General features: G+C 38.2%; 1 protein-coding gene across 1 annotated transcript in view; it reads right to left on the reverse strand.

The window, feature by feature from the left end:
- Positions 1-19,850, reverse strand: part of slc16a10 (solute carrier family 16 member 10) — a 46,152-nt gene extending 26,302 nt beyond the window's left edge. The window contains exon 1 of the mRNA XM_022685164.2: positions 19,267-19,850. Coding sequence (XP_022540885.2) covers positions 19,267-19,600 — 334 coding nt within the window. The 5' untranslated portion in view covers positions 19,601-19,850. The remainder of the gene's footprint in view (positions 1-19,266) is intronic.
- Between the last annotated feature and the right edge of the window lie 5,337 nt (positions 19,851-25,187).

Consider the following 25,187-nt stretch of genomic DNA (forward strand, 5'->3'; position numbering starts at 1 on the left):
TAAATTTAAGTCACAATAAATCAACCATCGAGCACGAATAGTAAAACATTTTGAACAATGTTTATGTAATTTGTTGTTGGTTCTTGGCATGCTAATCAACAATAACAATAACCAGATATTTTCAGCAACATGCATTTTTTTCATGCCTTTCCAAGGAATTCATTTTGCAATCTGCTCAACTATCCTACCTATTCATTCGTGCTTGACGGTTGACTTATTGTGACTTAAATTTAAAGATTTACCTACACTATGAGATGTAAACTTTTTAATAAACTTTTAATAAACATCTTGTGCTGTTTAAAGTTTTTAATGCCTTGTTTTAAATGTCAGGGCTTATCAGATCCTACCAATGAGATGTGAAGCTACTTTGAGCCTGGATAACTGTGGAAAAGCAATTTATCTGCAGGGGCAGAATATGCCCCATCTCACTTATTCTAAAGCCTGTTTGGGCAAAGTGGACAAAATACTGGATCTCAGAAAGCTGCAGGAGAACCAAGGAGGGCTTTTCAACAAAGGTAAGTGCTTTTTATCACGTTTTAATAGACACAAAGTCAATTTCACACCAGAGTTCTCCTTTAATACAAAGGTGTAACTAAATTGTTTGGCAATAAATCTGATTACTGCGAGATTCATCAACAAATGGAACAGTAAGACATTTTTTAGGCCAATAATGAGGTACAAGAATTATGTTGTGATTGTAATCATACAGGTGATTGTAATCATGATTTGGTACAAAAGCAGTATCCATAAATATTTAATGCCATTTAAACCTGAGTGTGCAAAACTGAAGCCTTATGGGAACCATATCTAGAAATCAAGTACACTTCTCTTGGTTCAGATGCATCTGGAATGGTTCATCACACAGTATAATTTTTTTTTCTTTGTGGTAAGACAAATCACTATTCCAGAACCTGGAAAAGTGACCGGGAAAAATGGATGGTCTGAGCTCCAGATCAAAGAAGGAAAGAACCATCCTGTTATCAGCAACAAGTCCAAAATCCAGGGTCTGTCATGGTATGCGGATGTGTGAGCACACTTCTGTTTGAGCTGTTTGACAGCATTCTTGCAGAAAGGTGCAGTAAAACCTTAGAGCAAAATATGCTGCCTTTAATATGATTTTCTATATTCCTGTTTTTTTCAGTGATGCTCCACATGCTGCGCACATTACAAAGGTATGACTGTGGCTAAAGAGGATATGGGTACTGGACTGTTTGGAGATATTAAAAAATATATATATGACAACAAGAACCCTGTACTGCACACCTTAAAACATGTTTGCAGAAAAAGTGGGACAAAATAACACCTAAAATGTTTCACTGCTTGGTTATGTAAGAAACATATGTTTTTATATTGCCTTTTTAATACAGTCCAGAATTGTTTGTGATTTGTGCTTGTAATTGTGTTGTTTGAGATTTCATATTATTGTCAAAAACTCAGATTGTTGCGTGTTTGTAAATATATTCAGTAAGTCATGCTAATTCTGAGATGGGTGGTGGTGGAGGGATTGGAAAAGCAAGCGGGCCAAAACGGAGTAAAACAGGGGACATGTGGAGAGGAAGGGGAAGTATTTGCAATGCAAACCTCCGGTACAGATCTCTGCTGGTACATGCTGGAACAGGTTGGGGAGAAACAATACCCTTGGCTGGTTCATAGCTTTCCCAGAATGTGTGCTTAATGCTGCCTTCAAGTGCTCCACCAAAAGCTTCTGCTTACATTTGTCAAGTTTGTAAAATGACATGACATCTGTTCAAGAAAACATAAACATAAACGCCCTGGGAAATCATGTTTTCTTAGTCACTAATAAAGAGGAACAAGTATTTTGGGCATTAATGCAACAGTACAGATAATTGCGTTTGGGCATTTGGTGAGCACTGTTATGATCCAGTAATAAGCATTAACAGAAATACAAAGATTTTAGACTGTAGTGTTTAATAACCCTACTGACAGGGAAGAGGAAAACTTATGTTCATTTGCTAATGTAGAAAAAAATAAAGAGAAAATGTTTTGTAATTATTGGAAAAGCGCAATTTTGCCCTCATCATTGCCTCCTTATTTCAAAATAGAAAAATGCAGATTCCTCAACTCTTTATAGGCTCAACTTTACTTCTTAAGGTATTTATTTATTTGCTTTATTGGTTTATATTTTTTAAATGAGTAAAAATAGTAAACCAATAATAAGTCATTAGTACAACTTTTATTATTATGATTAGTAGTAGTAGTTTAATAAATATGACTTTGTGTTAACATTATTTAGGGGTGTAACGACACATGTGTTCTTTACAAACCATAATGGTATGGGGGTCATGGTTCAGTTCACACAATAGCAGGGAGAATATACCGTACATGCACTATATAGGAACATTCAAAAACCAGTGAACCAAAGTTCACAAGTGAGTTGCACTTTAGCTGTAGGCCTTTGCTATTAGCAACTTATAACTCTGTAACTCTCCTGTGGAAACACAGGAGCTTGAGGACCTGCCCATTTCTTTTACAGCCACAGCACCAGGGAGCAGTCGGTGGGTCGGTGATGTGGTTTAATGCATCAACCAGACGAGTATATAAGTTAGAACTTGTCTTTAAAAAAATGGGAATTTTAAGATAATGACAAATGTGATGCATTGCTCCTAAGTGCATTAATAAATCCTATATTTTGCCATCACGCACCTAGATATATTGTTCATTTTGTATTGCCTTTTGTATTAGCCATAGTCTGAAATATTTCAAAAAGTTTATATATAAGTGTTTTTTTCTAGGATCATAAGGATTTTTCAGTTAGGAGCTACTGAGAAACATACAGGAGAGTGTAATAAAGCATATGGCATTACTGAGTCAATTCCATTGTTATAATGAAGTTACTAACATTGAGACTATGCAGAATGCCAGCTCCACCCAACTGCCAAAGCAGGTTTTATTTTCTTTAAGAATATGGATTAAGCATTGTTTAAATGTACCGTATTTTTCGGACTATAAGGCGCACCGTATTATAAGGCGCACGATGAGTGAACGGTCTATTTTTAGTGTTAGTCCATACACAAGGCGCACTGGATTATAAGGCGCACTAAATGAAACTTTATTTATATCAGTAACAATAACTCTGAGCAATAAATCCTTCACAATATCCGCGACGCTCCTGACAACGGTAGCTGCAACGCTCCGACAGACCATAATATTATGTTGAAGCGCAGCAAGTACGTATTACTCCGCGACGCTCCTGACAACGGTAGCCGCAACGCTCCGACAGACCATAATATTATGTTGAAGCACAGCAAGTACGTATTACTCCGCGACGCTCCTGACAACGGTAGCCGCAACGCTCCGACAGACCATAATATTATGTTGAAGCACAGCAAGTACCGCATTACTCCGCGAGGCTTCTGACTATAATAGCGTGTTGTGCCGAATTCGGTGAATAAAACGGTTTTAAAACAGAGATAAAGATTGGATAAGTTTCATTTCTGGATGAAGTGATTTCCAGCGCTGTTTGGATATAACTGTGGATTACAGGAGACTGGATTGATGGATTCTCTTTAGTCTGGACGCGTTTTGAAGGTAGGACCTGTGGCTGAGCGCGGGTGTGTGTTCGGGGGGTGGCGGCAGTGACCGGAGGTTACCCCAGGACAAAAGGAGAGCCTTTTATTACTGGAAACATGCGCTCTGACGCAGCTCTAATTCATGAAACATACATCCTACAGTAAAAGCACAGTTCTGGAATCCGGAGAGCCAGACGGTTCGAATGGTGTATGACATGACCGCATTCGATGAAATATGGACGAACGATAAACGCAAATATGAGAGTTTCGGGCATATTTCGCCCTAAATGTTTCTTTTCTGAAAGGGTATTCCGCTAAATAGGCTAAATAGCTCAAAAGCAGAGATTCTAAGCTTTAAAATGGTATATTGGATGTCTATATTGAACCTGTAACTGTTCATAACTATTCAGAAACACAGCCAGTTATGAAATATTAAATATTTCTGGCCCGCCGGTGGGCCAGCGCGTGTTAAGAGGTTAACTTTACTTAGAAGTGGGCGCTAAAAAGAAACAGTTTGTGCTATTACCCCAGAACGGGTGGAAAGGAAAGTTTACCGGCACGGAGCTACAGTGGAAACTAGCTACCCTGAGCCACAGCCGAGAGGCAGTACGGCAGTCAAAGGTAACCGCGCGCTAGCCCAAGAGGGGGATCTTTTTCTGGCGTGGGTGAGGAATTCTGCACAACAGAGCGCCGTGTACCACATAAAATCGAGGTCAGTAAACACAAGCAAAATCCATACACAAGGCGCACTGCATTATAAGGCGCAATGACGATTTTTGGGAAAAAATAAGTATTTTAAGTGCGCCTTATAGCCCGAAAAATACGGTAGTCTAAAATACTCATTTCATTGCACAACTTTCTTTTGTTTTAAACATTTTATTAAAATTGAACAAGTAACATAAAGCTGTTTTACTGACTAGAACAAAATGTGACCAATGTAACAGTTTACAATATCACTGCTTAATGCAGTACAGGCTGTTATAACTACTTCAGAGAGGAACAAATAACAGTACATGAAGAAATTCTGTACACAAATGTTGCACAAATGCTTGTTCAAAATAAAAATTAATAAAAGGAAACCGAGCCCTTTTCTTTTCTTTAACCCATCGTAATGAAATCGTACTAAACCTTGAACCTTGTATATCGTTAAACCCCTAGCATTAAAGTGTTTTTGTGATGTGTTACAGGATGTTTTTGTTAGGTGAAGGAGTTGGGTGGAGAAGAATGACATGAATACTCATGGCATGCAAATGTATTGCCTCTTATTGGCTAACAGTACTGTGACATTAGGTAATAAATCCTAATGTACAGTTTTACGTCAGTTCGGGGGCTCTTTTTGATTCAATCGTTTTTCTATCTATTTTCTTTTATTGGCTAATACATGTGGGTAGAAAAACAGCAGGCATATGCAATTCGGAATAAACTATAGTATTTCACAAAGAACAAGTACTAAATGCTTTTTAGCAAAGACTTTAACTGCAATCTTTCTACAGCATACATTTCACAGGAGTGTACTCTGTGGAGTGCCAACCAAGCTTTACCCACATATTACCCATGCACCATTTTTTTCCCGGCATATAAATTGCATTTATAAAGTAACCTGCACAATGATCAATGATCTTTTTGGGATAACCTGCAGTCAGCATTATATCCTACACTTAAAACCCAGCATATGTGTGAACTATTTCTTTAATGCAGCTGAATTCCCTACTAACAAATGGTGTCCAAACTTTTTGAGAACACCCAATACATTTAGAAGCAGTTTTATAATAAACTGTACAGATGTACAGATCTGAGAACAGAGGGGGAGAAAGAATTCTGGGAGCTGATGAACGTTTCTGGCTGTCTGCTTTTGAAAGATGACGCTGCAAGAAACTCTCTGAACTGAGCACTGGTTTCGAAGCACACTTCCTTCCTTTGGGAAGCATATGTGTGGTCATTAAAGATGGACCACAGCTGGCGCTCGTTACTGACAGGCTCTGCTATAGGTTCTGTATTGGGAGGGTCTCAGCCAATCGGCAGCCTCTCTCAGAGGCCACCTTGATTTGCTTGAAGTTGGTAAGGGCATATCTTGTGTTCATAAAGTGTAACTTAAACAAAACACTACAACTGGCTTGGTAAGAAACTAGACATTCCAGTATCAGAGTATTGGGAGTGAGGACAGTTCTCGGATTGTAAACTTCATTCTTTATATAGCATCATGCCAAATTCTGCACATAGTTCTTATTCAGAACTGCTGTGCTGTTTTCCTAGAATCAGCCAGGACTTTCATACATTAACATCTTAATGTCAGAGGTTCAGTGCCCGGGATTCTCAGAAAGCATAACTGGTCTTGTTCTCTTTGGGTGGGTGAGTTGCCCCTCCCTCTAATACCATAGACGTTATAATTGATGAGACTGCCACTGGTTAAAATAGCAATAGGAATTCTCATAACGCTCAACATGGCATCTGTTTACAGATAAAAGTCCACCACAAGTGCCTCAAGCAGAGCATGAAGTGAGGGTTGATGTGCTATGGGGATCCACTGGATCCACCCCCTCCCTCACCTCCTCAATGTGGAAATCAGTTTAAGAACAGTAGTTGGAAGACGCAAAAAAAATTTGTCTGATTTGTGTGTATTTTTTTTTTAGCAAAATGCTATAAACTAATCATGAAATACAGCTCTGGGAAAAAATAAGACATTACTTAAAATGATTTTACCAAATTAAAAACCTCTGGAATATAATCAAGAGAAAGATAGATGATCACAAGCCATCAAACCAAGCTGATCTGCTTGATTTTTTGCACCAGGAGTGGCATAAAGTTATCCAAAAGCAGTGTGTAAGACTGGTGGAGGAGAACATGATGCCAAGATGCATGAAAACTGTGATTGAAAACCAGGGTTTTTCCACCAAATATTGATTTCTGAATCAAAATGAAAATATTAAACTCTTAAAGGTTTATGAATATGGATGTGTTTTCTTTGCATTATCTGAGGTCTGAAAGCTCTGCATCTTTGTTATTTCAGCTATTTCTCATTTTCTGCAAATAAATTCTCTAAATGACAATATTTTTATTTGGAATTTGGGAGAAATGTTGTTTGTAGTTTTTAGAAAAAAAACAATGTTCATTTTAATCAAACATATACCTATAAAATTAAATTAAAGAAATAGATTTAGAAACTGAAGTGGTATTTATCAGATTTATTTAAAAAAAATGTTACGCATTAAACTTTAAGTAAGCTCTCATGTGTCTCTTTTAAGTTTTCCAGGTCTATTTAGAACACACTGTGTGTTTTCCATCAGGCAGAGAGATAAACAGTGTTGAAATATCAGTGTGTGTAATCCTGGGGTGTGTGCACATGGCTGAGGAAACACATGTTTATTTAAGGGTACAGTTACCGAGCACAGATGATTTAAATCCACAGCTGTTTCATGGTTTTATTCAGGTCAGGTTTTATCCTCCCCTGTTTTGTTACCTATTGTTTATTTGAGAGATTAGGCTAACTACCTAGAACTGTTAACACCTTTGGGGTCTAAAGGTCTTCCTATATTGGTTTCCCTGGGGGGAAAGCACACCAGCACATTCCCACCCAATAAACAACAAAGAATGTGTCAATAAAGAAACTGAACCAATCAAAGCAACAGACTGGCAAATCCCAGTTTCCTTCCCTGTCCCCCAACTGTAGTCGATCAGCCAGTGGATTTGTATGTTTGGCAGACCTGCGTATGTTTGTCCCTAAAAGGAACACAGTTTGGCAAAAAACAAACATGATTGATTTCTGACCCCAGACGGGTGCTTCTTTAGTTTACAATGGGAGAGTCTAAGCCAGGCCTGGGCATTGTACAGCACACAGGCTTTCAATAACTGGCCTTTCACATATACACCTCAAAAACTGTACCAAACTTCACTGAGTTTCCTCAAGCCCAGAAAAGACTAGATTTATCTTACTAAACAAAAAAACGTACTTAAAAAAGCAAATAAGGTAATTGGATTACAAACCAATTAGCTATAGTACTTTCTATTAAGAGAACATATTGTTCTCAACTGTTTATGAAAATGTTGATTAAATAATATACTATTATTATTATTTAATATAATATTAGTTTTTTTACTATGATTGTTTCACATTTTCATGGCCTAATTTTAACATCTACTCTTTCAGTAAGAGTTCAAACCATATGATTGCAGCAGTTTTAAAGAAACTAAATTATCATTGAGCCAAACTGGAAAAATAAATTACCCACCTTTGGTCTGGGCTTACATTGCCAACATTGGACCCAATCCCATTTCTATTTTTTTTGTTTTCAATTTTCCCCCATTTTCTCCCCAATTTTCACAGCCAATTACCCAACCAACGTATTAAGACTCCCCCTTTCATTAGAGATGCCCCAACACACCAGGAGAGTGAAGTCAGCCACCACCTCTGATGCAGCATTGCTGAGTAGTCCGCATGCTCAGAGGAAAGTGCAGCTACCCGGTTCCGATACATCAGCTTACAGACGCCTCGTGCTGACAGACATCACCCTTTGGATTGATGAGGGAAGAGAGTGCCATCTACCCACCCAGAGAGAGCAAGGCCAATTGTGCGCTGTCAAGGCTCCAGCAGCTGATGGCAAGCTGCATGAACAGGATTCTAACCATCTCCTGATCATGGTGGCAGCTTCATTTCCAGATTAATGGTACTCTCTAGGGTGCCCCTGCCAGTCTGTTATGATAGCAGAGGAGGTTCAGAAGTTTAGAAAGTTCAGTGTAGAGCATCGGATCTCATCAGTGGAATGTCGTGTATGATGGTTAAAAAATCTTTGTTTAGACGGCCATGTAGACCTTACCCTTCACCATTTAGTCATTGACTGTGTCTAGTTTTCAATAACAGCATTAGTCCAGGAAACTACGCTCCCGACATAAAGTAACCATAGCTAAAAACTCAAAACACTAGCCTGGCTAACTCTGGTAGAGGTTGAAAATATGATGGTACTTTATCATATTGTACTTTGTCTTATCATATCGACAATACACTTTTAAAGCATATCATGGATATCATAAGTGCTACAAATAAACATCACTGACCCAACTGTATGTTTCATTACTGAGAGTGTAATCAGTATGTCAATACATTGCAGTAAATATTGTTTCGAGAAAATGTCTTTACATTTCTTTATATAATATTGTTACCATATCGCCCAGCTCTAAACTTTAGTAGCATTACCTAAACAGGTGCTAAGTTAGCCTTCATTAGATAAAAGCTTTAGTCTCAGCATTAAAGCTGGAAGGCAAATGCAGGAATAAGCACTCTGTCAATTAGCATAAAGCAGTTGTTTAGTAATGACTAACCTTCTCGCTTTCTGACACTTTAGGGCACCTTGGTCAACTCTATTTGGGGTAAGACTGGTGGAAATTTGACTGTTTGCCAAACTATCGCTTTAATTACTTAACCTTTGCTAAATAAAACTGCGGTGAAGGCCAGTGATTTGAGAAACTGAAGCGGAATGTCATTCTTGTCTCCGATTGGCTGACTCAAGGGCTCTTGTAGGCCATGCTCTGTGGAGCATAGGGTGATGTTGACACTCGCGGCTGTCGTAGAACGGTATTGGTGTTCAGATGTCTGTGCCGATGCCGACGTGCGTGTGTGTCTGTGTGTATGTGTGTGTGACTAAGCCCACCCCTTTGACAACCACTGATCTTCACCTGAGTCGAAGGTCACGCACGCACGAGGCTCAGATCAAACACGCCGTTAAACGTTAACCATCGTCTGCTTCAACTGCAAAAACTGTAGAGGGCTGCGTTCCAGCACTCTTAACCAACTCGACTGATCTGTGAAGTCTTTCAGATTAATCAGAGTAATCTGAAAAAGTCTTGTTTAATAAGTTTTTATTGTTTAACTACAAAATTTACCTAAACTATTTAATATTATTGCAAATGTATTCACACATTAAGTTCAAAGTGTCTACAATTTTCTTGTTCTACAGTTCTCTTTAGTTTAGCCCGTACTTAAAGCATCTGTGTGGGTTTATGAGCCATAAATAGGTCATAATTCATTTTTACCACAACCCTCCTCCTTAAACTCCTTATCCCTTATCTTGCATTCACACTAGAAGACAGAGCAGCAAGTAACCAATAATCTCCTATGAGAGAATGTGGTCCAGCGGTGCACCATGGGATAGAAAGCCGCGCTGCCCCTCCTATGTGCACCCTATGAACTCACACACAATCTATATACATCGGAATTGTAATTTAGCGATCGAAATTAGGAAATATACTCTAATATGAAATTTGGCCATATTGTTCAGTCCTACTCTATGCAAAGTAATTAAGATGCTGTGAAAAGACTTCTACACCAATCTGACGAACAAATTCTGACTAATCAGAGACACAGGGTTATCTATATAGTTTCTACTTTCTGAACTTTTTTTCTAAACATGGAATAGAGGCTATAAACACTGTTTATCCTATTTCTGTTTTATATGATGTAAATGTGCACAAATACGGGGACAATTTAAAGAAAAGTATTAAGCATTAAAGAAATAGAGAGAACAATATCATAATAAGTAGCTTTTTAAATTTAGATTGGCCAGCATGCTAACCGACCACACCGGTTAGACCACTGCAGTTTAAGACTGATATATGAAAATGAGCTGTGTTCTTATTGGCTATTTCATTAAGAAGTAGTCATTCTTATTAGGGGTGGGACAAAATATCAATATCACAATATATTGTATTTTTTCTAAACAGGTGCTAAGTTAGCCTTCATTAGATAAAAGCTTTAGTCTCAGCATTAAAGCTGGAAGGCAAATGCAGGAATAAGCACTCTGTCAATTAGCATAAAGCAGTTGTTTAGTAATGACTAACCTTCTCGCTTTCTGACACTTTAGGGCACCTTGGTCAACTCTATTTGGGGTAAGACTGGTGGAAATTTGACTGTTTGCCTATTTCTGTTTTATATGATGTAAATGTGCACAAATACGGGGACAATTTAAAGAAAAGTATTAAGCATTAAAGAAATAGAGAGAACAATATCATAATAAGTAGCTTTTTAAATTTAGATTGGCCAGCATGCTAACCGACCACACCGGTTAGACCACTGCAGTTTAAGACTGATATATGAAAATGAGCTGTGTTCTTATTGGCTATTTCATTAAGAAGTAGTCATTCTTATTAGGGGTGGGACAAAATATCAATATCACAATATATTGTATTTTTTTCGTTGCAATAGCTTCCTAAGCCTGACCCTTCAAATTTGGCTTGCTAAAGTTACTGCTTAAATACCCCACATGTGGGTGCTAAACATGTGAGTTTTAGGAATTAGGCCCCTCTCTGGTGAGAAGGGGTAATTGCACCGAGCATGTGGAAGAATTATTTTAAACTGGGCGGGTGGGTTGCGGACTCCTTTTAGAGCAAATGAATCGAATTCCACTCCACTCCTTCATGTCTTTGGTTTTACTGAGTGAATGAGCTATTGAGTTTCCACTTCTGAAGTCTCCATTGCTCCACCAGCCACTCGCGTTCAGTAAAACTGAGCCGGATCTTCTTTTAAAGGCTGTACAAGTGACGTAAGTACGCAAAGACGTGACGTGGCCAATAAGAACTACCGCTTTAACAGTATTGTATCCTCTCCTTAGTAATACAGATGTTGTGAAATTTTGTAGAGAACTGTCTATATTGAGTATCACAGAATCGCTATATCGTTATAGCATTGTTATCATGGCAAGGTATTGTGATAATACTGCATCGTGAGATTCCCTCTGATTCACACCACTAATGCTTATACACATAATTTCAGTGTGAATGGGCAGAACTTTGAGGCTGTGAGCTAAATGGGAGGGACTAATCTGCTGTAGTGGTATTTACAGAAGCTGTCCATGTTTATTATTTCCTCATCTGCAGGCACAGGTCACAACCTTTAGCTCCTCTGAGTCAGGTTCTGGCTTAAAACAGACGTTCCAGGGTCTCCAGAAGACTCTGTAACAGCTGCAGGAACAAACCAGCTCTTTTTTCCTTCCAAAAATGAATCTGCATCTTTGGAATGAGAGAGGTCAAATTATTGTGAAGGGAGGAAATGGTATGCACCCTATAAATCTGTCCAAAAGTATCTCATTCCTAAGCCCTTTTAATGAGTGAGGTCAGCTGTTTTCAGGGTGGCTGATGCAGGCATTCAATCACAGCACTCACATGCACAGTATAATCAACATAGAACTGACTGATAGTACAGGGAATTATGGAACAAGTGTAAGTACATGTGGAGAAGCAGAACTGTGTTCTCTGGATTGATGGAGGCTCATCCAATACCTTGCGATACAGAGTTGGTCTGGCAGGTCCTATAATGTTTAAACCAAATAATTATCCACCTGACCTCACTATCGCTCTAAATGTCAAATATGAATGCAATCAAAACATCCTCACAAACTGTGAAAATATTTTAAAATCTAGTTTAAAGCTTTTCCAGAAAATAGAGACTGTTGCTACAGCAAACGGAGACAAACTCCGTATTATTAACCTTGATTGAAGGAAAAACACTGAAAGAGCTTGTATGTTGTCTATAATGATGTATTAATTTAATTTTGCCATTTGCCAAAATCATTTAGACTCCCAGATTTCCCTAACATCGCTATGTAATTACTTTTCTTTCAGCCACATCCCAGTCCCAGTTTTGATGATCAAACACACTATTAAATGAACACTGACTTCAGATACTGTACAGTCAATCAGACAAGACATGGTTTATAATTGACGTGTGCTTCTTTAGTTTACAAAAGTAACCAATACACAATGTTGCTAAGAAACGCTCGCCTTAGACAGTCACCATTCTCATCTCTGTAAACACAACAAACACTCAAAATCTTTATTTACTTCCATAAAAGAAGTTTTTAAAATATATATTAACAGGTTTTTACATTTAAAATAACAAACAGTGTTATAAAGCACAAAAAAAATTCAAACAAGTGAAGATCCCTATCTGCTCTGAGAGAGCGCTTAATGTGTTTACAAGCACTTGAGTAATCAGATAATGGAAAACCCTGGTTTGACATCAGTCAGGAAATAATTGGATTTCAACTTTACAACCAGCCAATAACTTCCTTTTGCTTCTTTAAATAAACATGGACTTTACCAGCAAATATGGATCTTCTATATTTTAATGCTTTCTGAACAATAAAATCTAACAGTTAGAGTTAAATGTATTGCTACCCCAGATTGCATATCGTCGCTGTCCAATGAAAAACACTTATCTCCAAAACAGCAACTTTACAGGAGAGGGAAAAAACCTTGTAAACTTTCAATGGAAGTCAATGTAAAAACAGTTTATTTCAGGTAATTTTGAAGAGTTTCTATTGGTCCGTTCATCAAGAAATTTTGACACAGTGTAAAAGACAGTTTGTCTGTTCAAATTATGTACTAAACTGAAAATCGACAAAAATGGAGATAAGTGTTTTTCATAGGACAGCGACGATATGCTCACACTCTCTGTAGGGTTAAAATAAGTCTACTAATAGAATATGTTGCAGAAAATTAAAAATTTTGATTTTAACACTGTGGGTTTTACTGTGTAATAGTGCCTTTTTAAAGTTTTCTCTATATTGCTGCAAAGACTTTATTCTTCAAGGATCTGTTGTCTCCAGTTATGACCAGTTATGTTTGCACAGACAGAGGCAACTGCAGAAATCTGGTTATGATGCATCCAATTATAACTAGCTAATCATCAATTCTTCAAGGTCATCTAGATCATTTTTAAAATATAAGGATACATTTTATAGGCAGCTCCACAAACACAGTTTGCAGTGGGCTTTAATGAAGTTGTTGTATAACCCCCCTCCCCCAGCTCCCCTGATTAGCCTCCAATCACACATTGATCCCCCTCACTGAGCAGGCTCAATAGACCCAACAGCTTCAATAGACACCAAGCTGCTTTGGTTCACAATGCCAACAAAAGGCCCAAAGCCACTCTGAATAAGAAGGCTAGATCCTTCTGGCTCAATTAAACAGGATTTAAACTTCATTCACAGAGATTACAGACAGATTACAAGGTTGTGACACCAGCAGTTCTGTGAAAAACGAGTGTTAGGACTGACACGCTTTATAACTAGAATAACCCTCAATTTCCTCAAAGGCCAGAGGTCGCACGGGTCTGGGATCCACCTCTTACTGCAGTAAAGATCTTTGTGCATGGCCAAGATCATACAAGACATAAAAAATTCCATCTTAGAAAGCCCTGAGTTATTACTGATGTTATTACTGGATGTTTGGTGATATTTGGTATATATTTAGTTTACCCTGAATTAGTGCTGGACGATATGGTCAAAATTTATATCACGATATATTCCTTAAATTTCGGTCGATACGATATAATTTCGATATCGATATAAATACTTAAATAGGCCTCAGAAAACTGCTAAGAAGCCCTGCAATCCCTGCAGCACTACGAACTTAAATTATTATGTAACTGTGTATTTGCACTTTTTGTATGGCTGGCATCAGATACCCTCATTATATGCACTTCTATCTATCTATCTATCTATCTATCTATCTATCTATCTATCTATCTATCTATCTATCTATCGGAAATCTGTACCTACTACTGTCTGAAAATTTAATTTAAGCCTTTGAAACCTCCTTTCACAAAAACTTTAATACTTTAGAAATAAAAGTAGTCAAAATAAATCAATGCTCAATATTATTTGCATATAGCAAAATAATAACATGACATCCCTGTCAAACATAAGCCTATATAACTATTACCAATAAAAATAACTTTAAATTACAACAGAGGCCGAGCTTCTTATTCTTTGTGAACAAATTTAACAGATTAAAACAAAAGTGTTTCAACTAGGATATAGAATACAAGAAGCCTTTATAAATAAAGCGACAAGATTTTCCCGTCAAATAAACAAACCTACAGGCTTTATCAACTATGAATAACTTAGTTACAACATAAGCTGTAGAAGTGCTTCAGTCAGTAACGTTATAAGAAAAATATTGTATGTAGTGGAGTTGCTTGAAGTGGTGGAACAGATTAGATGTATTAACATTACCGCTGCTGGTCGGCTGCACTCTCCGGCACAATTTGCAGCAAAGCGGCAAGGGAGCGGAACCGCGGCCGGCCTCGAGGACCCGCGGCCGAGCGAGCGGACCCGCGGCCGGCCTCGAGGACCCACGGCCGAGCGAGCGGACCCGCAGCCAGCCTCGAGGACCCACGGCCGAGCGAGCGGACTCGCGTCCGGCCTCGAGGACCCGCGGCCGAGCGAGCGGACTCGCGGCCGGCCTCGAGGACCCGCGGCCGAGCGAGCGGACCCGCGGCCGGCCTCGAGGACCCGCGGCCGAGCGAGCGGACCCGCGGCCGGCCTCGAGGATCCGGGGCCGACCGAACCGAGTCTACCTTAGCCTTGGATCCGCTCGTCCCGGCTCCGTTTGGCTCCAGCGCGAGACATTTTTGCTGCGTAGCGAAGCGGACCCGAGCCTAGCCATTTTAACCTAGCCTTGCCTAGCCTAGCCTATTTGACTACGTGCCTGTGTGGTTACGTCATCACGCACTGAATGGGGCTGAATGTGTTGAGCTCTGCGGCGAGCTGACGCCAGTAAAAAACGCCTGTCCGTGATTCTGTAAATAATACATATCGATATACCACAAAACTGATATCACCGTTATTGAAACATTTCTTATCGCGATAAATACCGATATCGAATTATTGTCCAGGCCTACCCTGAATACTGAATGTTTAACCAATTACACTTTTCTTCTGTAATTTACAGATTTGTTTCTGTGCTTCTGAATTATTTCTGTTAATTTCATTGTTTTTTTCCTTTCGGTTAAATAAAACAAAAGTGTAATAACATATTAATCCCTCTTTTTCTACGTACAGACACTTATTGACCGTTAACAATCTACATTTCTACACAATTTCTCCACTTGTTGCGGTCAAAGTTGAATTAGTTCTGATAAAAATAGACTAACCATGACTTATTCAATGGCATTAATAAAAGCAAGGGTTAAGGTTTTGCTTGTGCACTTGGTGGACAATGATACTACTAGCTTGGCTGATTTGTTAAAAATCTGACTGTCCCTTATTGGCATCTACACATTACAAGCCACATTAATCAGTTAATTTTTTACCAAGAAATTAACTGAGTTTACCTTGACAGCTCTCCTTCATTAATATGACCTGTAGATATCAGATCTGTGTCACATTTTAAATTACTTTAGCCTGACACTGTAAATGTAGAAAGTGTACAAATATAAGACATGTATGAGAGAGGTTCTTTTTTGTGTATCTTTATTTGTCAATTCTCTTAAGGAATCAGCTATTTTGTCTGTATTTCCCTTAAAAAGCTGAAGAAGCTAGTTGGTATAGCAGTAGTTGTTGTTCAGTAGTGTGATGGTCAGTGGGTAGAAACTGTTATTTAACCTGTTAGTTCTAGACTGGATGCTGCTGTCTGACCTGATCTTGAGGATTTTATGTAGGTAGAAGATGTGACAAATGATTCTGAACCTATGCTGATGTAAATGGCCCAGGTGGGGTCAGCAATTTTATTAAGGCTTGGTCTGAGAACGACTTGGGCTGTTCACACCAGGCATATTCAATGCATCTTCTGTAATAGCTCGTGATTGGATTTCTCCTTTCTGCTTGAGGTCAGCTGATTATAGTAAGACACTTCCAGTTTTCAGACAACTTCGAGAGAGTCCTAAGCCCAAAGTAAGATGAGCACAGAGTGTTACAATGTGCTCAGCCAAATCATGCAGGAAGTGGACAGTGTGGTCTAGAGATTATTTTGTATGTTCAGCAGGAGCAGTGGCACAGTCAGTGCAGGCACATGTTTTGCTGCGGGGGACTCATCGAGATGCTTTGGTGTTCACACTACAATGAGAATATGGTCCTATATATATAAAATGTGTCAACCCATTCACACCTACACTTTGTGCTGATCACCAGAAACGCATTTTAATGCCAAGTGTGAATGGGGCCATAGCACTCCATGTACTCTTTATAAAACACATGATATACTATAGCTCAAAACACTAAAGAGTGTCTCTAAACCAAACGCATGTTAAGTGACAATTAAGTGACAATATATCAAATAAATATATGATTACAGTTTGACTCATTTATAGACTGCATTGTTATTGTTTTAACTAAAACAAAAAAAAACAACAGAATCCATGATTACAGTAATAACTTCACAGATTGCTGTTATTGTCGCTGTTATAGAAATATGTTATTACAAAATGACACCTGTACAGAGTGCTTTGTTACTGTTATATCTAAGATTAAAAACATAATAATAAAATCTGTGATTACTGTAATGACATTTGTGTAAACATGCAATTACAGTGATAACTCCTATAAAGACAACATTGTTATTGTTCATTTCTAAAAATTACTCTTGTATAGACTGCTTTGTTATTGTTTTAGCAATAAGTAGCAACATGGAAACCACCATGGAAATTATCTACTCTAAAGAGCCGTGTATGTGTGTGTATGTGAAGTGTAGATAAGTGCAACTGGCTATAAGGGTGCATTATGACCTGACATACACAATTACCCACTTAAGAACAACAAAAACACTCAATACTAATCATTATTACACTACCTATGCGTACAAACACAATATTTAGTTACTGTTTATTCATTCCTCTTCCAATCTAACACACAATTACTTTACCACATAGGTATGTATACAGAGAGGGGGGTTGTAACACATTTTGCTATTGCTATTATTACTAGTATAACTGTTATTAAGTTGTAAATAGGACACATAAGAAAGAAAACACAGGGCAAAGACAGTGAGAGAAAGAGTGAGAGGGGGGGGGGGCATTGAAGTCTCTTGTCCAGTAAAATAGTTTTGCCAAGTTCTTCTATCAGGGTGAAGATTTTCGGGGGAGTGTGTGGGAGTGGGTGGGAGGAGGACAGCTGGCTAGGCCTCTGCTGATGCAATATTCAACCCCATTAAAGATAAAACACCCCATAGACAAATACACACACACAAAACACATCTGTGGTCTTTGCCCACCTTTGTTTGATCTCATCAGCTCAATACATTCACACACATTGTATTGAAACTTCCTATTGAACACTTTGATTATAACAATTTCAGAGTTTACATGTATGTCTGTGGAACAAAGGAAAAAAATATTATGTGATTATAATATTTAAAGACCATTAAGCCATACTTTCCCTTTGAACACCTGAACTTTTGAAAGTGATCTGCTTAGCAATCAAGACTGAGTTACAGCAGTAAGAAGACCCAGCATCTTTTTGAGACTGTCCACTGACCTGTGCAGTACTGTAAATGTTTTAACCTTATCTTAAGTATTCAACACCTTAATCATAGCAAATTACACCTAAACCTTACATTAACCTCAGTATCATAAACCTAAACCTAACCTTATCCATAGCAAACTTAACCACAGTATAATACACCTAAGCCCAACCTTAACTTCAGTACCCTAAACCTAACATTAACCTCAGTACCTTAAAAACCTAACATTAACCTTAGTACACTAAACCTAACCTTAACCTCAGTAAATTACTCTAAACCTAACCTTTACCTCAGCACCCTAAACCTAACCTTAACCTCTGTTTCATACACCAAAACCTAACCTTAACCTCAGTAATTTACCCTACACATAAACTTTAACTTAAACATAGCAAAATACATCTAAACAGAACCAGTAGCGTCAGTAAACAGAAAGAACAGCAACAAGAAAGGTTAAACGTTTTCCAAAAAAATGTTTTGTAGATAGTAAAAAAATAGAAGTTAGAAGTAAACCGTTTATGGCTGTAATTTACAACTTTATAGAGCCTGTTATTCAACCCAGTTTCTTCTCACACTCACACTCTGATTAGCCGCGTGTGGCGCGCGAGCTGCATTTCCTTCACTTTCAAAACTGCACGTGCACGAGAGAGAGTAAGAGCGGCTCGGGTTAACGAACTTTTTGTTTGTTAAAAGTAGAAAACACGAAGCTAAGGAGCAGCATACAACGTATAAATTACTAAAAACGCCTTAAAATATACACGAACTATCCTGTATTAACCAAAAATCACACAATAACTTACACAAGGCGTTGGACCATACTCAGACACAGCCTGTAGCTAGGTTACATTAGCCACGCCGAACAGTTCTAGCTGTAGATTAGAGAGACAACTGACAAGCTAACGTTAACTCACTTAGTTAGTTAGCTAGCGTTAGGTAACGTAAGCTAACCTAGTTTTGCTAAATTCACCATCACAGATGATAGACTGCGCTTTACAATTAATAAATCATAATTTAGATAGCTACATTGTGTAAGTGTGCTCTGTGTTGACTAATTAAACACTAGCTAACTTAGTTGGTTAGGTTAGCTATCCTCTTTTAATTAACGTTATACCTTATTTAACTAACTTAGCTATAAAGCCAGTTTACATTAAACCAAAGGGATTAAGGCTAGTCTTGGTCTACACAGTGTTTTGAATGATTTTGCCTTAAATGTAAAGCACAGCTAACTTAGTCTAAACCTAGGTCTAATCCCTGTTGCAGCTTTAGCTGCCCAATAATATATATAACGTACAACCTAAAGTGAGTCAGAAAAAAAGTTTAGAAGAGAAAACACTACACCTAAACTTAACCTTAACCTCAGTATTTGACATTTTACCATATTCAGCTAACCTATATAGTCATTTACATTACATGGATTAAGCCTAGTCTTAGACAACAAATTGTTTTAAAAGGTACACACCTTTACCTGTTTTACAGCTAAAAAACTGAAGGTGAAGAGCACCTTAACGCTTACCTGTTCTAAACCGTAGGTCTGGGTCATCCTCTGAGCCAAACTCTTGCAGCAAGTAGACGAACAGGATGCCGAAGGCGTTCTGGATCCCAAACACCGACCCGTTGCACCACATGGAGGCGAGCATGACCACCCAGCCCCAGCCGCCCTCAGGGTGAACAAATTCGTCTTCAGCTGGCCTCGCACTCCCCGCGGCCTCTCCGTTACGGTCCCCACCGTTCTCCCTCTTCTCCTCCTTCTCCTCCACCGCATTGAGCTGCTTCTCCTCAGCTTTCTCCTCAGCCTGCTCCGGGACAGAGCCTGGCTCTGGTTCGGTCATCTTTTTGTCTTCTGTCATAACTAGCTAAAATACTTAACTACAACTACACAAAGACTCTGCAGTGGGACAGCCGAGCAGACACGCTGGAGAGGCTCGACTCAAACAGCTGGCAGTGATGATAAGGAATAACACCAGAACGGCCCTTTAAACACTAAGCTTCCACCATAAGCAGTAAATGAATATCGCCTTCCGTCCTCTTATATTTTCATCTATCTGATGCAACTGCTTCTGTTGGCAGTTTTTCAAGCAGCGCTGCAGTGCAGTCTTCACCTATAAATACCGAGGGGGCGTGGTCAAATATGCATATTCATCACTAAAGCTCTTAAGCCGCGAGTGATTGGCTAAGGGTGCTACCTTGCAGCGTTCACATACTGTAGTAGAAATGTAGCCTCGATTTGATTGGACGAAACGCAGCCGCTCCTTTTCCAGTGTTAAAGAGTGCGTGCTGCTGCCAAAAGTAATGAATGAAGGGATTAAAAGTAGAAAAGTAGCAGCTTCAAAAGAGCCACTCCTTAAGAGGAGCAATAAAACATCATCCAGCATTCATCAGCATGTTTTGATTTTGACAACCCACCAAATTTTTATTCAACATTCTTTAGCTATGAACAAAGTCTCAAATTAGCGTTTAACATAAATCTATAGAAACATCAAGTAACTGCAATGAAAATAAAAATGGGCACTGAAAATGTATTACAAAATAAACTTGTAATGTAAAAAATAAATTATAACCAAAGACCACACTCTACATAAAGTCGTATACTTAACAGTCCCCAATCACACGCTTCCCCTTCAGGGTTGTCATCTCCAGTATAATTCCCTCAATGAATGGAAGCTGGACTTGATGCCATCCACACGAGATGTAGCATACCGTGTTGGCCCTGGTGTTTTCCACTTTCACTCTACTTCAAAATCTGTGTTGTCTTCCACTTCCAAGACATCCTCTTCTATCTCTGCTTCAGTTTTAGTGCCCTCTTCATCATGTCCAAAAACCTGGTCCAGAACCACTTCAACAGATAACTGCTTGGTCAGCGGCCTACTCATTGTGTTCAGAGTAAAACGATTCTAGCCTAGTATTTAAGTAAGAATGTGCAAATGTCTTCAGTAAAACAGAAGGACACATGCAGTATGTTTTGTTCAAAACAAATGTATGTTTAACCCAATTGACCCAGTTTAGAAGGTCAATAACCCAATCCACTTATGCACCTCTGAAATAATTCCCAGCACTCCTAAAAGTAAAAGCAAAAAGTCATGTTTTGTTGTTTTTACAGAGGTTTGTCTCTGAAAAGCAGATTTTTGCATGTGGTAGATTTGTAAGTTTGACCTGATTTGTAGTCTTACAACAAAGCAGTACAAGCCTAGGAATGATTTTAAATAACATCATTGTTTATTCCTCAAATGTTACTGTTATATGTTTTGGTAGCAGTTGTTTTCAAAGGGCATCCCAATATTAATTGCATTCTACAATGAAACATCGTTAAACAGTTTTAATTGTATGAGTTTATGGTATAAAATACAGGAATTACAGGACTACAGTGTCAAATCCCCTCTGTTTGAAATCCTTAAAACAGCAGACTGCTGTGTTCCCAGTTTCATCAGTTTTTTTAACAGAACATGGCCACTCAGCCCAAAGATTTGCCACTATTTTACCATTATCTACTATCTATAAAAAATAATCTCAAAAAACATGTATGAATTCAATGGTTGGTTTGGATAAGGAACAGGCACCACTGTACAGAAATCTGAATTGGTAAGTTTCTCTGCAATAAAACTCAACCTACTTTTGAACAGTCATCTTTAAATCCCACATTTGGTTACCTTTGGGTGCAATCTTTTAGACTAAACTATTAGTGTTAAGAATATCAGAACAGCTTTTGGGGAATGCATATTAGGCTCAAAAGCCTTTGTTTAACCTCAAAGTCTCAAAGGTGGTGGAGGGTGGAGTGAAAGTTAAAGCTACTGAGGCCAATCAAAGTGATAATGTTAGTGTAAACAAAGCAATAAGACCATAAACAGAGTGCTATCAGGTGATGGTCTGAAAGGTGAACAAAGCTCTAACATTTTCTTTATATTTTTATATGTTTACTCATATAAAAAGATAGGTTAGTTAGAGTGGTCTACTAACATAGGGTGTGTTTTTGTTTGAGTTTGATGGTTTATCTGGCCTTGGTCCAATATGATAAACCAAAATGACCAAGTTAAACCACCAATCTAATTGATCAGCATGATCTACAAGGCAGAACCGGCTGGTCAAAAGCATGACCAGCATGACTAATCTGGTCAAAAGCATGACGATCTGGTCAAAAGCATGACAATCTGGTCAAAAGCATGACCAGCATGACAGAGCTTGCCAGAGGCATGAACAGGATAACCAGCATGACCAGCTTCGCTAAGGTCAGGCTTGGGCATTTTATGGTCTGGGGGCCACATCCGGCCCTTTGTCATTCTATAGCCGGCTCCTCACATATCCACCTCAGAAACTAAAATGTTTAAGCCAAAAACATACTAGATTTTTCTCATTGAAAAGCAAATTAGGTAATTAGACCAAACACAGTGGTATGAAAAAGTCTGCGTACCCTTAATAATTTTTATGATTTTCCTTTATAAAATCATTGGTTGTTTTCATTTAGCAATTTCAGTTATATGTATCATATAGCAGACGATCACAGTGATACCTGAGAAGTCTAATGAAGTTTATAGGGTTTACAGACAGTATACAAAGAACAATTACTTTCTTGTCTTGAAAAGAACAGAAACCCTACTGACTCTATATAAAATAGATGTTATGTAGCTTTACAGCTAATAATGTGGCCTGTAAACAGACACTACACAGCACAGTACACTCAGTTATCAGAGTTCAGGTTGATGTACAATGAAGACAGCACCATCTGGTGAGCAAAAGTGTTTAAAATGTATATATGTAATACTTAAGGTTGAGATTTTCCATTAGATGTAGTATGTGCGGTTTTCCATTGTGTAAGTGTCTAGAGAATGATTGCTTAAACTAAACTGTATAAGTATGTCTAAAGGCGACTACTTCAACCCAAATGATGAAATAAACCCAGACTTTTTGGGAACATAGTTTATTTAAAACCAAATGAGAAGGCCCTTATGGCTACTCAGTAATGTTTTATGCCTCCATTTTAATTTGCATGTCATGGTCCATATCCAAAGAGGCACAGACAGGTCGGGGGCGACATAGGGCCTCCTAATGTTCCTCATGTATAAAAAGCTGTGAGAATCTTTGTCAGACATCTGTGCTGTAACTGTCATTCTCCAAGTTAATCTGATTCCTGCAACTCTGCGCATCATTGAATATATCCTCCTTCTCATCATTCTTCGTATCAACCTTTTAGCATTATTACACATTTATTACAACAGTGTGTTCTCTGCACACTATCATCATTCTTGTAACATCAGCAAAGACAAAGCTGATCATATTCACAGTACTTGTGTGGGACACAGAAGAAATGTGGCCTCAGACTTTGATTAAAGCATCTGTGTAGAGATCACACACATAACATAGCATACAAAGTAAATAAAATTGTATTTGGTAGACTATTTCTTTGTTAAAACAACGCTTCTTGGCAATAAATCGTATACAGTTAAAATTTCTGTTAATTTCCCTTTTAAATTGTACCACATTTGTAAGGAACAGAACAGGCATTTGTGGGATGAGCAGTAGAGCTAAGAATAGGAGTTTGCCAAATCTTTTCTGCCAATGCCAGACAGCTTATATTGCTGTTGCTATTTTGTGAGCATGGGCCATGCTACAGTGGTCAGTAGGTGTCTTTTCCAAGAATCTGCATAGGGCAACTTCAAGCTGGCGTGCTGCAAAACCAAGTTGCAGCATTATTTGGAGTGACCCTGTTACCATCTCCAAACTGAAGACCGAGACAGGCCATAAAGTGGGCGTCCCAAGAAAAGACATCCTAAGAAGATTGTCAAACACCAAAGAGTCAATGGTAAAATAAGCTGTTTGGTGTTGACAGGTGTGGATTTAACAAATTTTTCATGGGCACATCCCACATACTCAGCTCTGCTGGTTATTCCACAAATGCATGTTTTATAAACTGCATTGGCTGCTTTTCTCAGCCACTACATTCCTGAAGGCTACTTCAAAGTGAAGGATTCTTCACATGCAGCCAGGAAAAGCAGACGACATTAAGAATGATTTGAGGGACACAAATGTACGCAAATACATCCTTTGTAGCCCTTGGTTGCCCACAATTTACTGCGCACAGCAAATACAAGTGGAACATAATAAAAAAATAAAAACACCACAAAATCTGTGCAAAAAAAATTGGGAAGCAGACACTGGTGCTGAATTTTTATAAAAGTTTTTCAATTATTTCTAAATTACTTCTGAGAAGAAATGAAAAAGCACATCCTAATGTAATTACGAGGCTTTCCTGTTCTATTAGACTGTTCCAAATGTGTGACCAACAGCCTAGAACGATTTTTCATAGGACAGTCCTACTGAGGACCCAGCCCACCTCTACTGCAGCCTACAGTTTATAATGCAGCCATAGTGATATAGTGAGCACACATGCTCAGAGCTTATGTAGTATGTTTATATGTATATACATATATACTCTAAGTAATTGTTTTTCCTTTGTAAAATAGAAAAAAGGAAGAGGTTTGGTTGACACCTACAAGGGGGCTACTATCAGAACTAAGTGAACCTGATCTGTGATAACAGTTGGATTAATTTTAGTACCACACCACAACAAAATGATTGATATGGAGAGGGGGGCTTTTATTTTGAAATGAGTTCCTTCACACGCTATTGATAAGATTGGGTATAAATAAATGATTATATCATTAATTGTTAATGTGGTGTAAAATCCACTATAATTACTAAAGAACATCACATTCACAAAGCTGCTCAACAAGAAAGACAGGTTTTAGGAATGTCTGGAATCTGAAATGTTCTTTTTGATGTGTATTTACAGTGATGAATTTGACAAAATCATCTGACTGTTAGCATCATTAGCATATCTCCCATTGCAAACTAAAGAAACGTCAGCAAAATGTCAGATACCAAGCACTTCTTGGCAAGTTAAGTCAAATCAGTAATTATTTTTTTCACCAAACAACAGTTTAACTCAAGTGTGGATGTTGGCCAAGCTTAACTAGCTAACATCAAGCTAGTTTTATAGTTTTTGTATGAAATATTTTAAACTAGCTATCTAGGGTCTAGGATCACCACCACTTAGACCTGATAGGAAAATATATAAGAGGCACGAAACTGTACTAACCTACAGTTAGGTTACTTTTTAGGTTAATTTTTTACTAACATTTTTAAAGACAGATTGCATGACTTGGTGATTTATTTTCTACACCTGTAACAAAATAACTAATTTTAATACAGTGATCTACATCTTTTCTAACATTTGGTAGAGCATATTTGAATCACTAAATCTTATAAAAGATTATGTTGAACTTGTTGAACCTGATTGTGTTGAACCTGAGGTTTGTAAAATCCATTATAATCCACAGTGTCTTCCACGAGTAAACATAAAGGTTCACATATTATAGTTTTAGATGTTTTAATGAATGGAACTATGGTGCGAAAAACACTTTATTATTAACTATTTGTGGTTTG

Source organism: Astyanax mexicanus, chromosome 1 (assembly GCF_023375975.1).
Source record: "Astyanax mexicanus isolate ESR-SI-001 chromosome 1, AstMex3_surface, whole genome shotgun sequence".
Taxonomy (NCBI): domain Eukaryota; kingdom Metazoa; phylum Chordata; class Actinopteri; order Characiformes; family Acestrorhamphidae; genus Astyanax; species Astyanax mexicanus.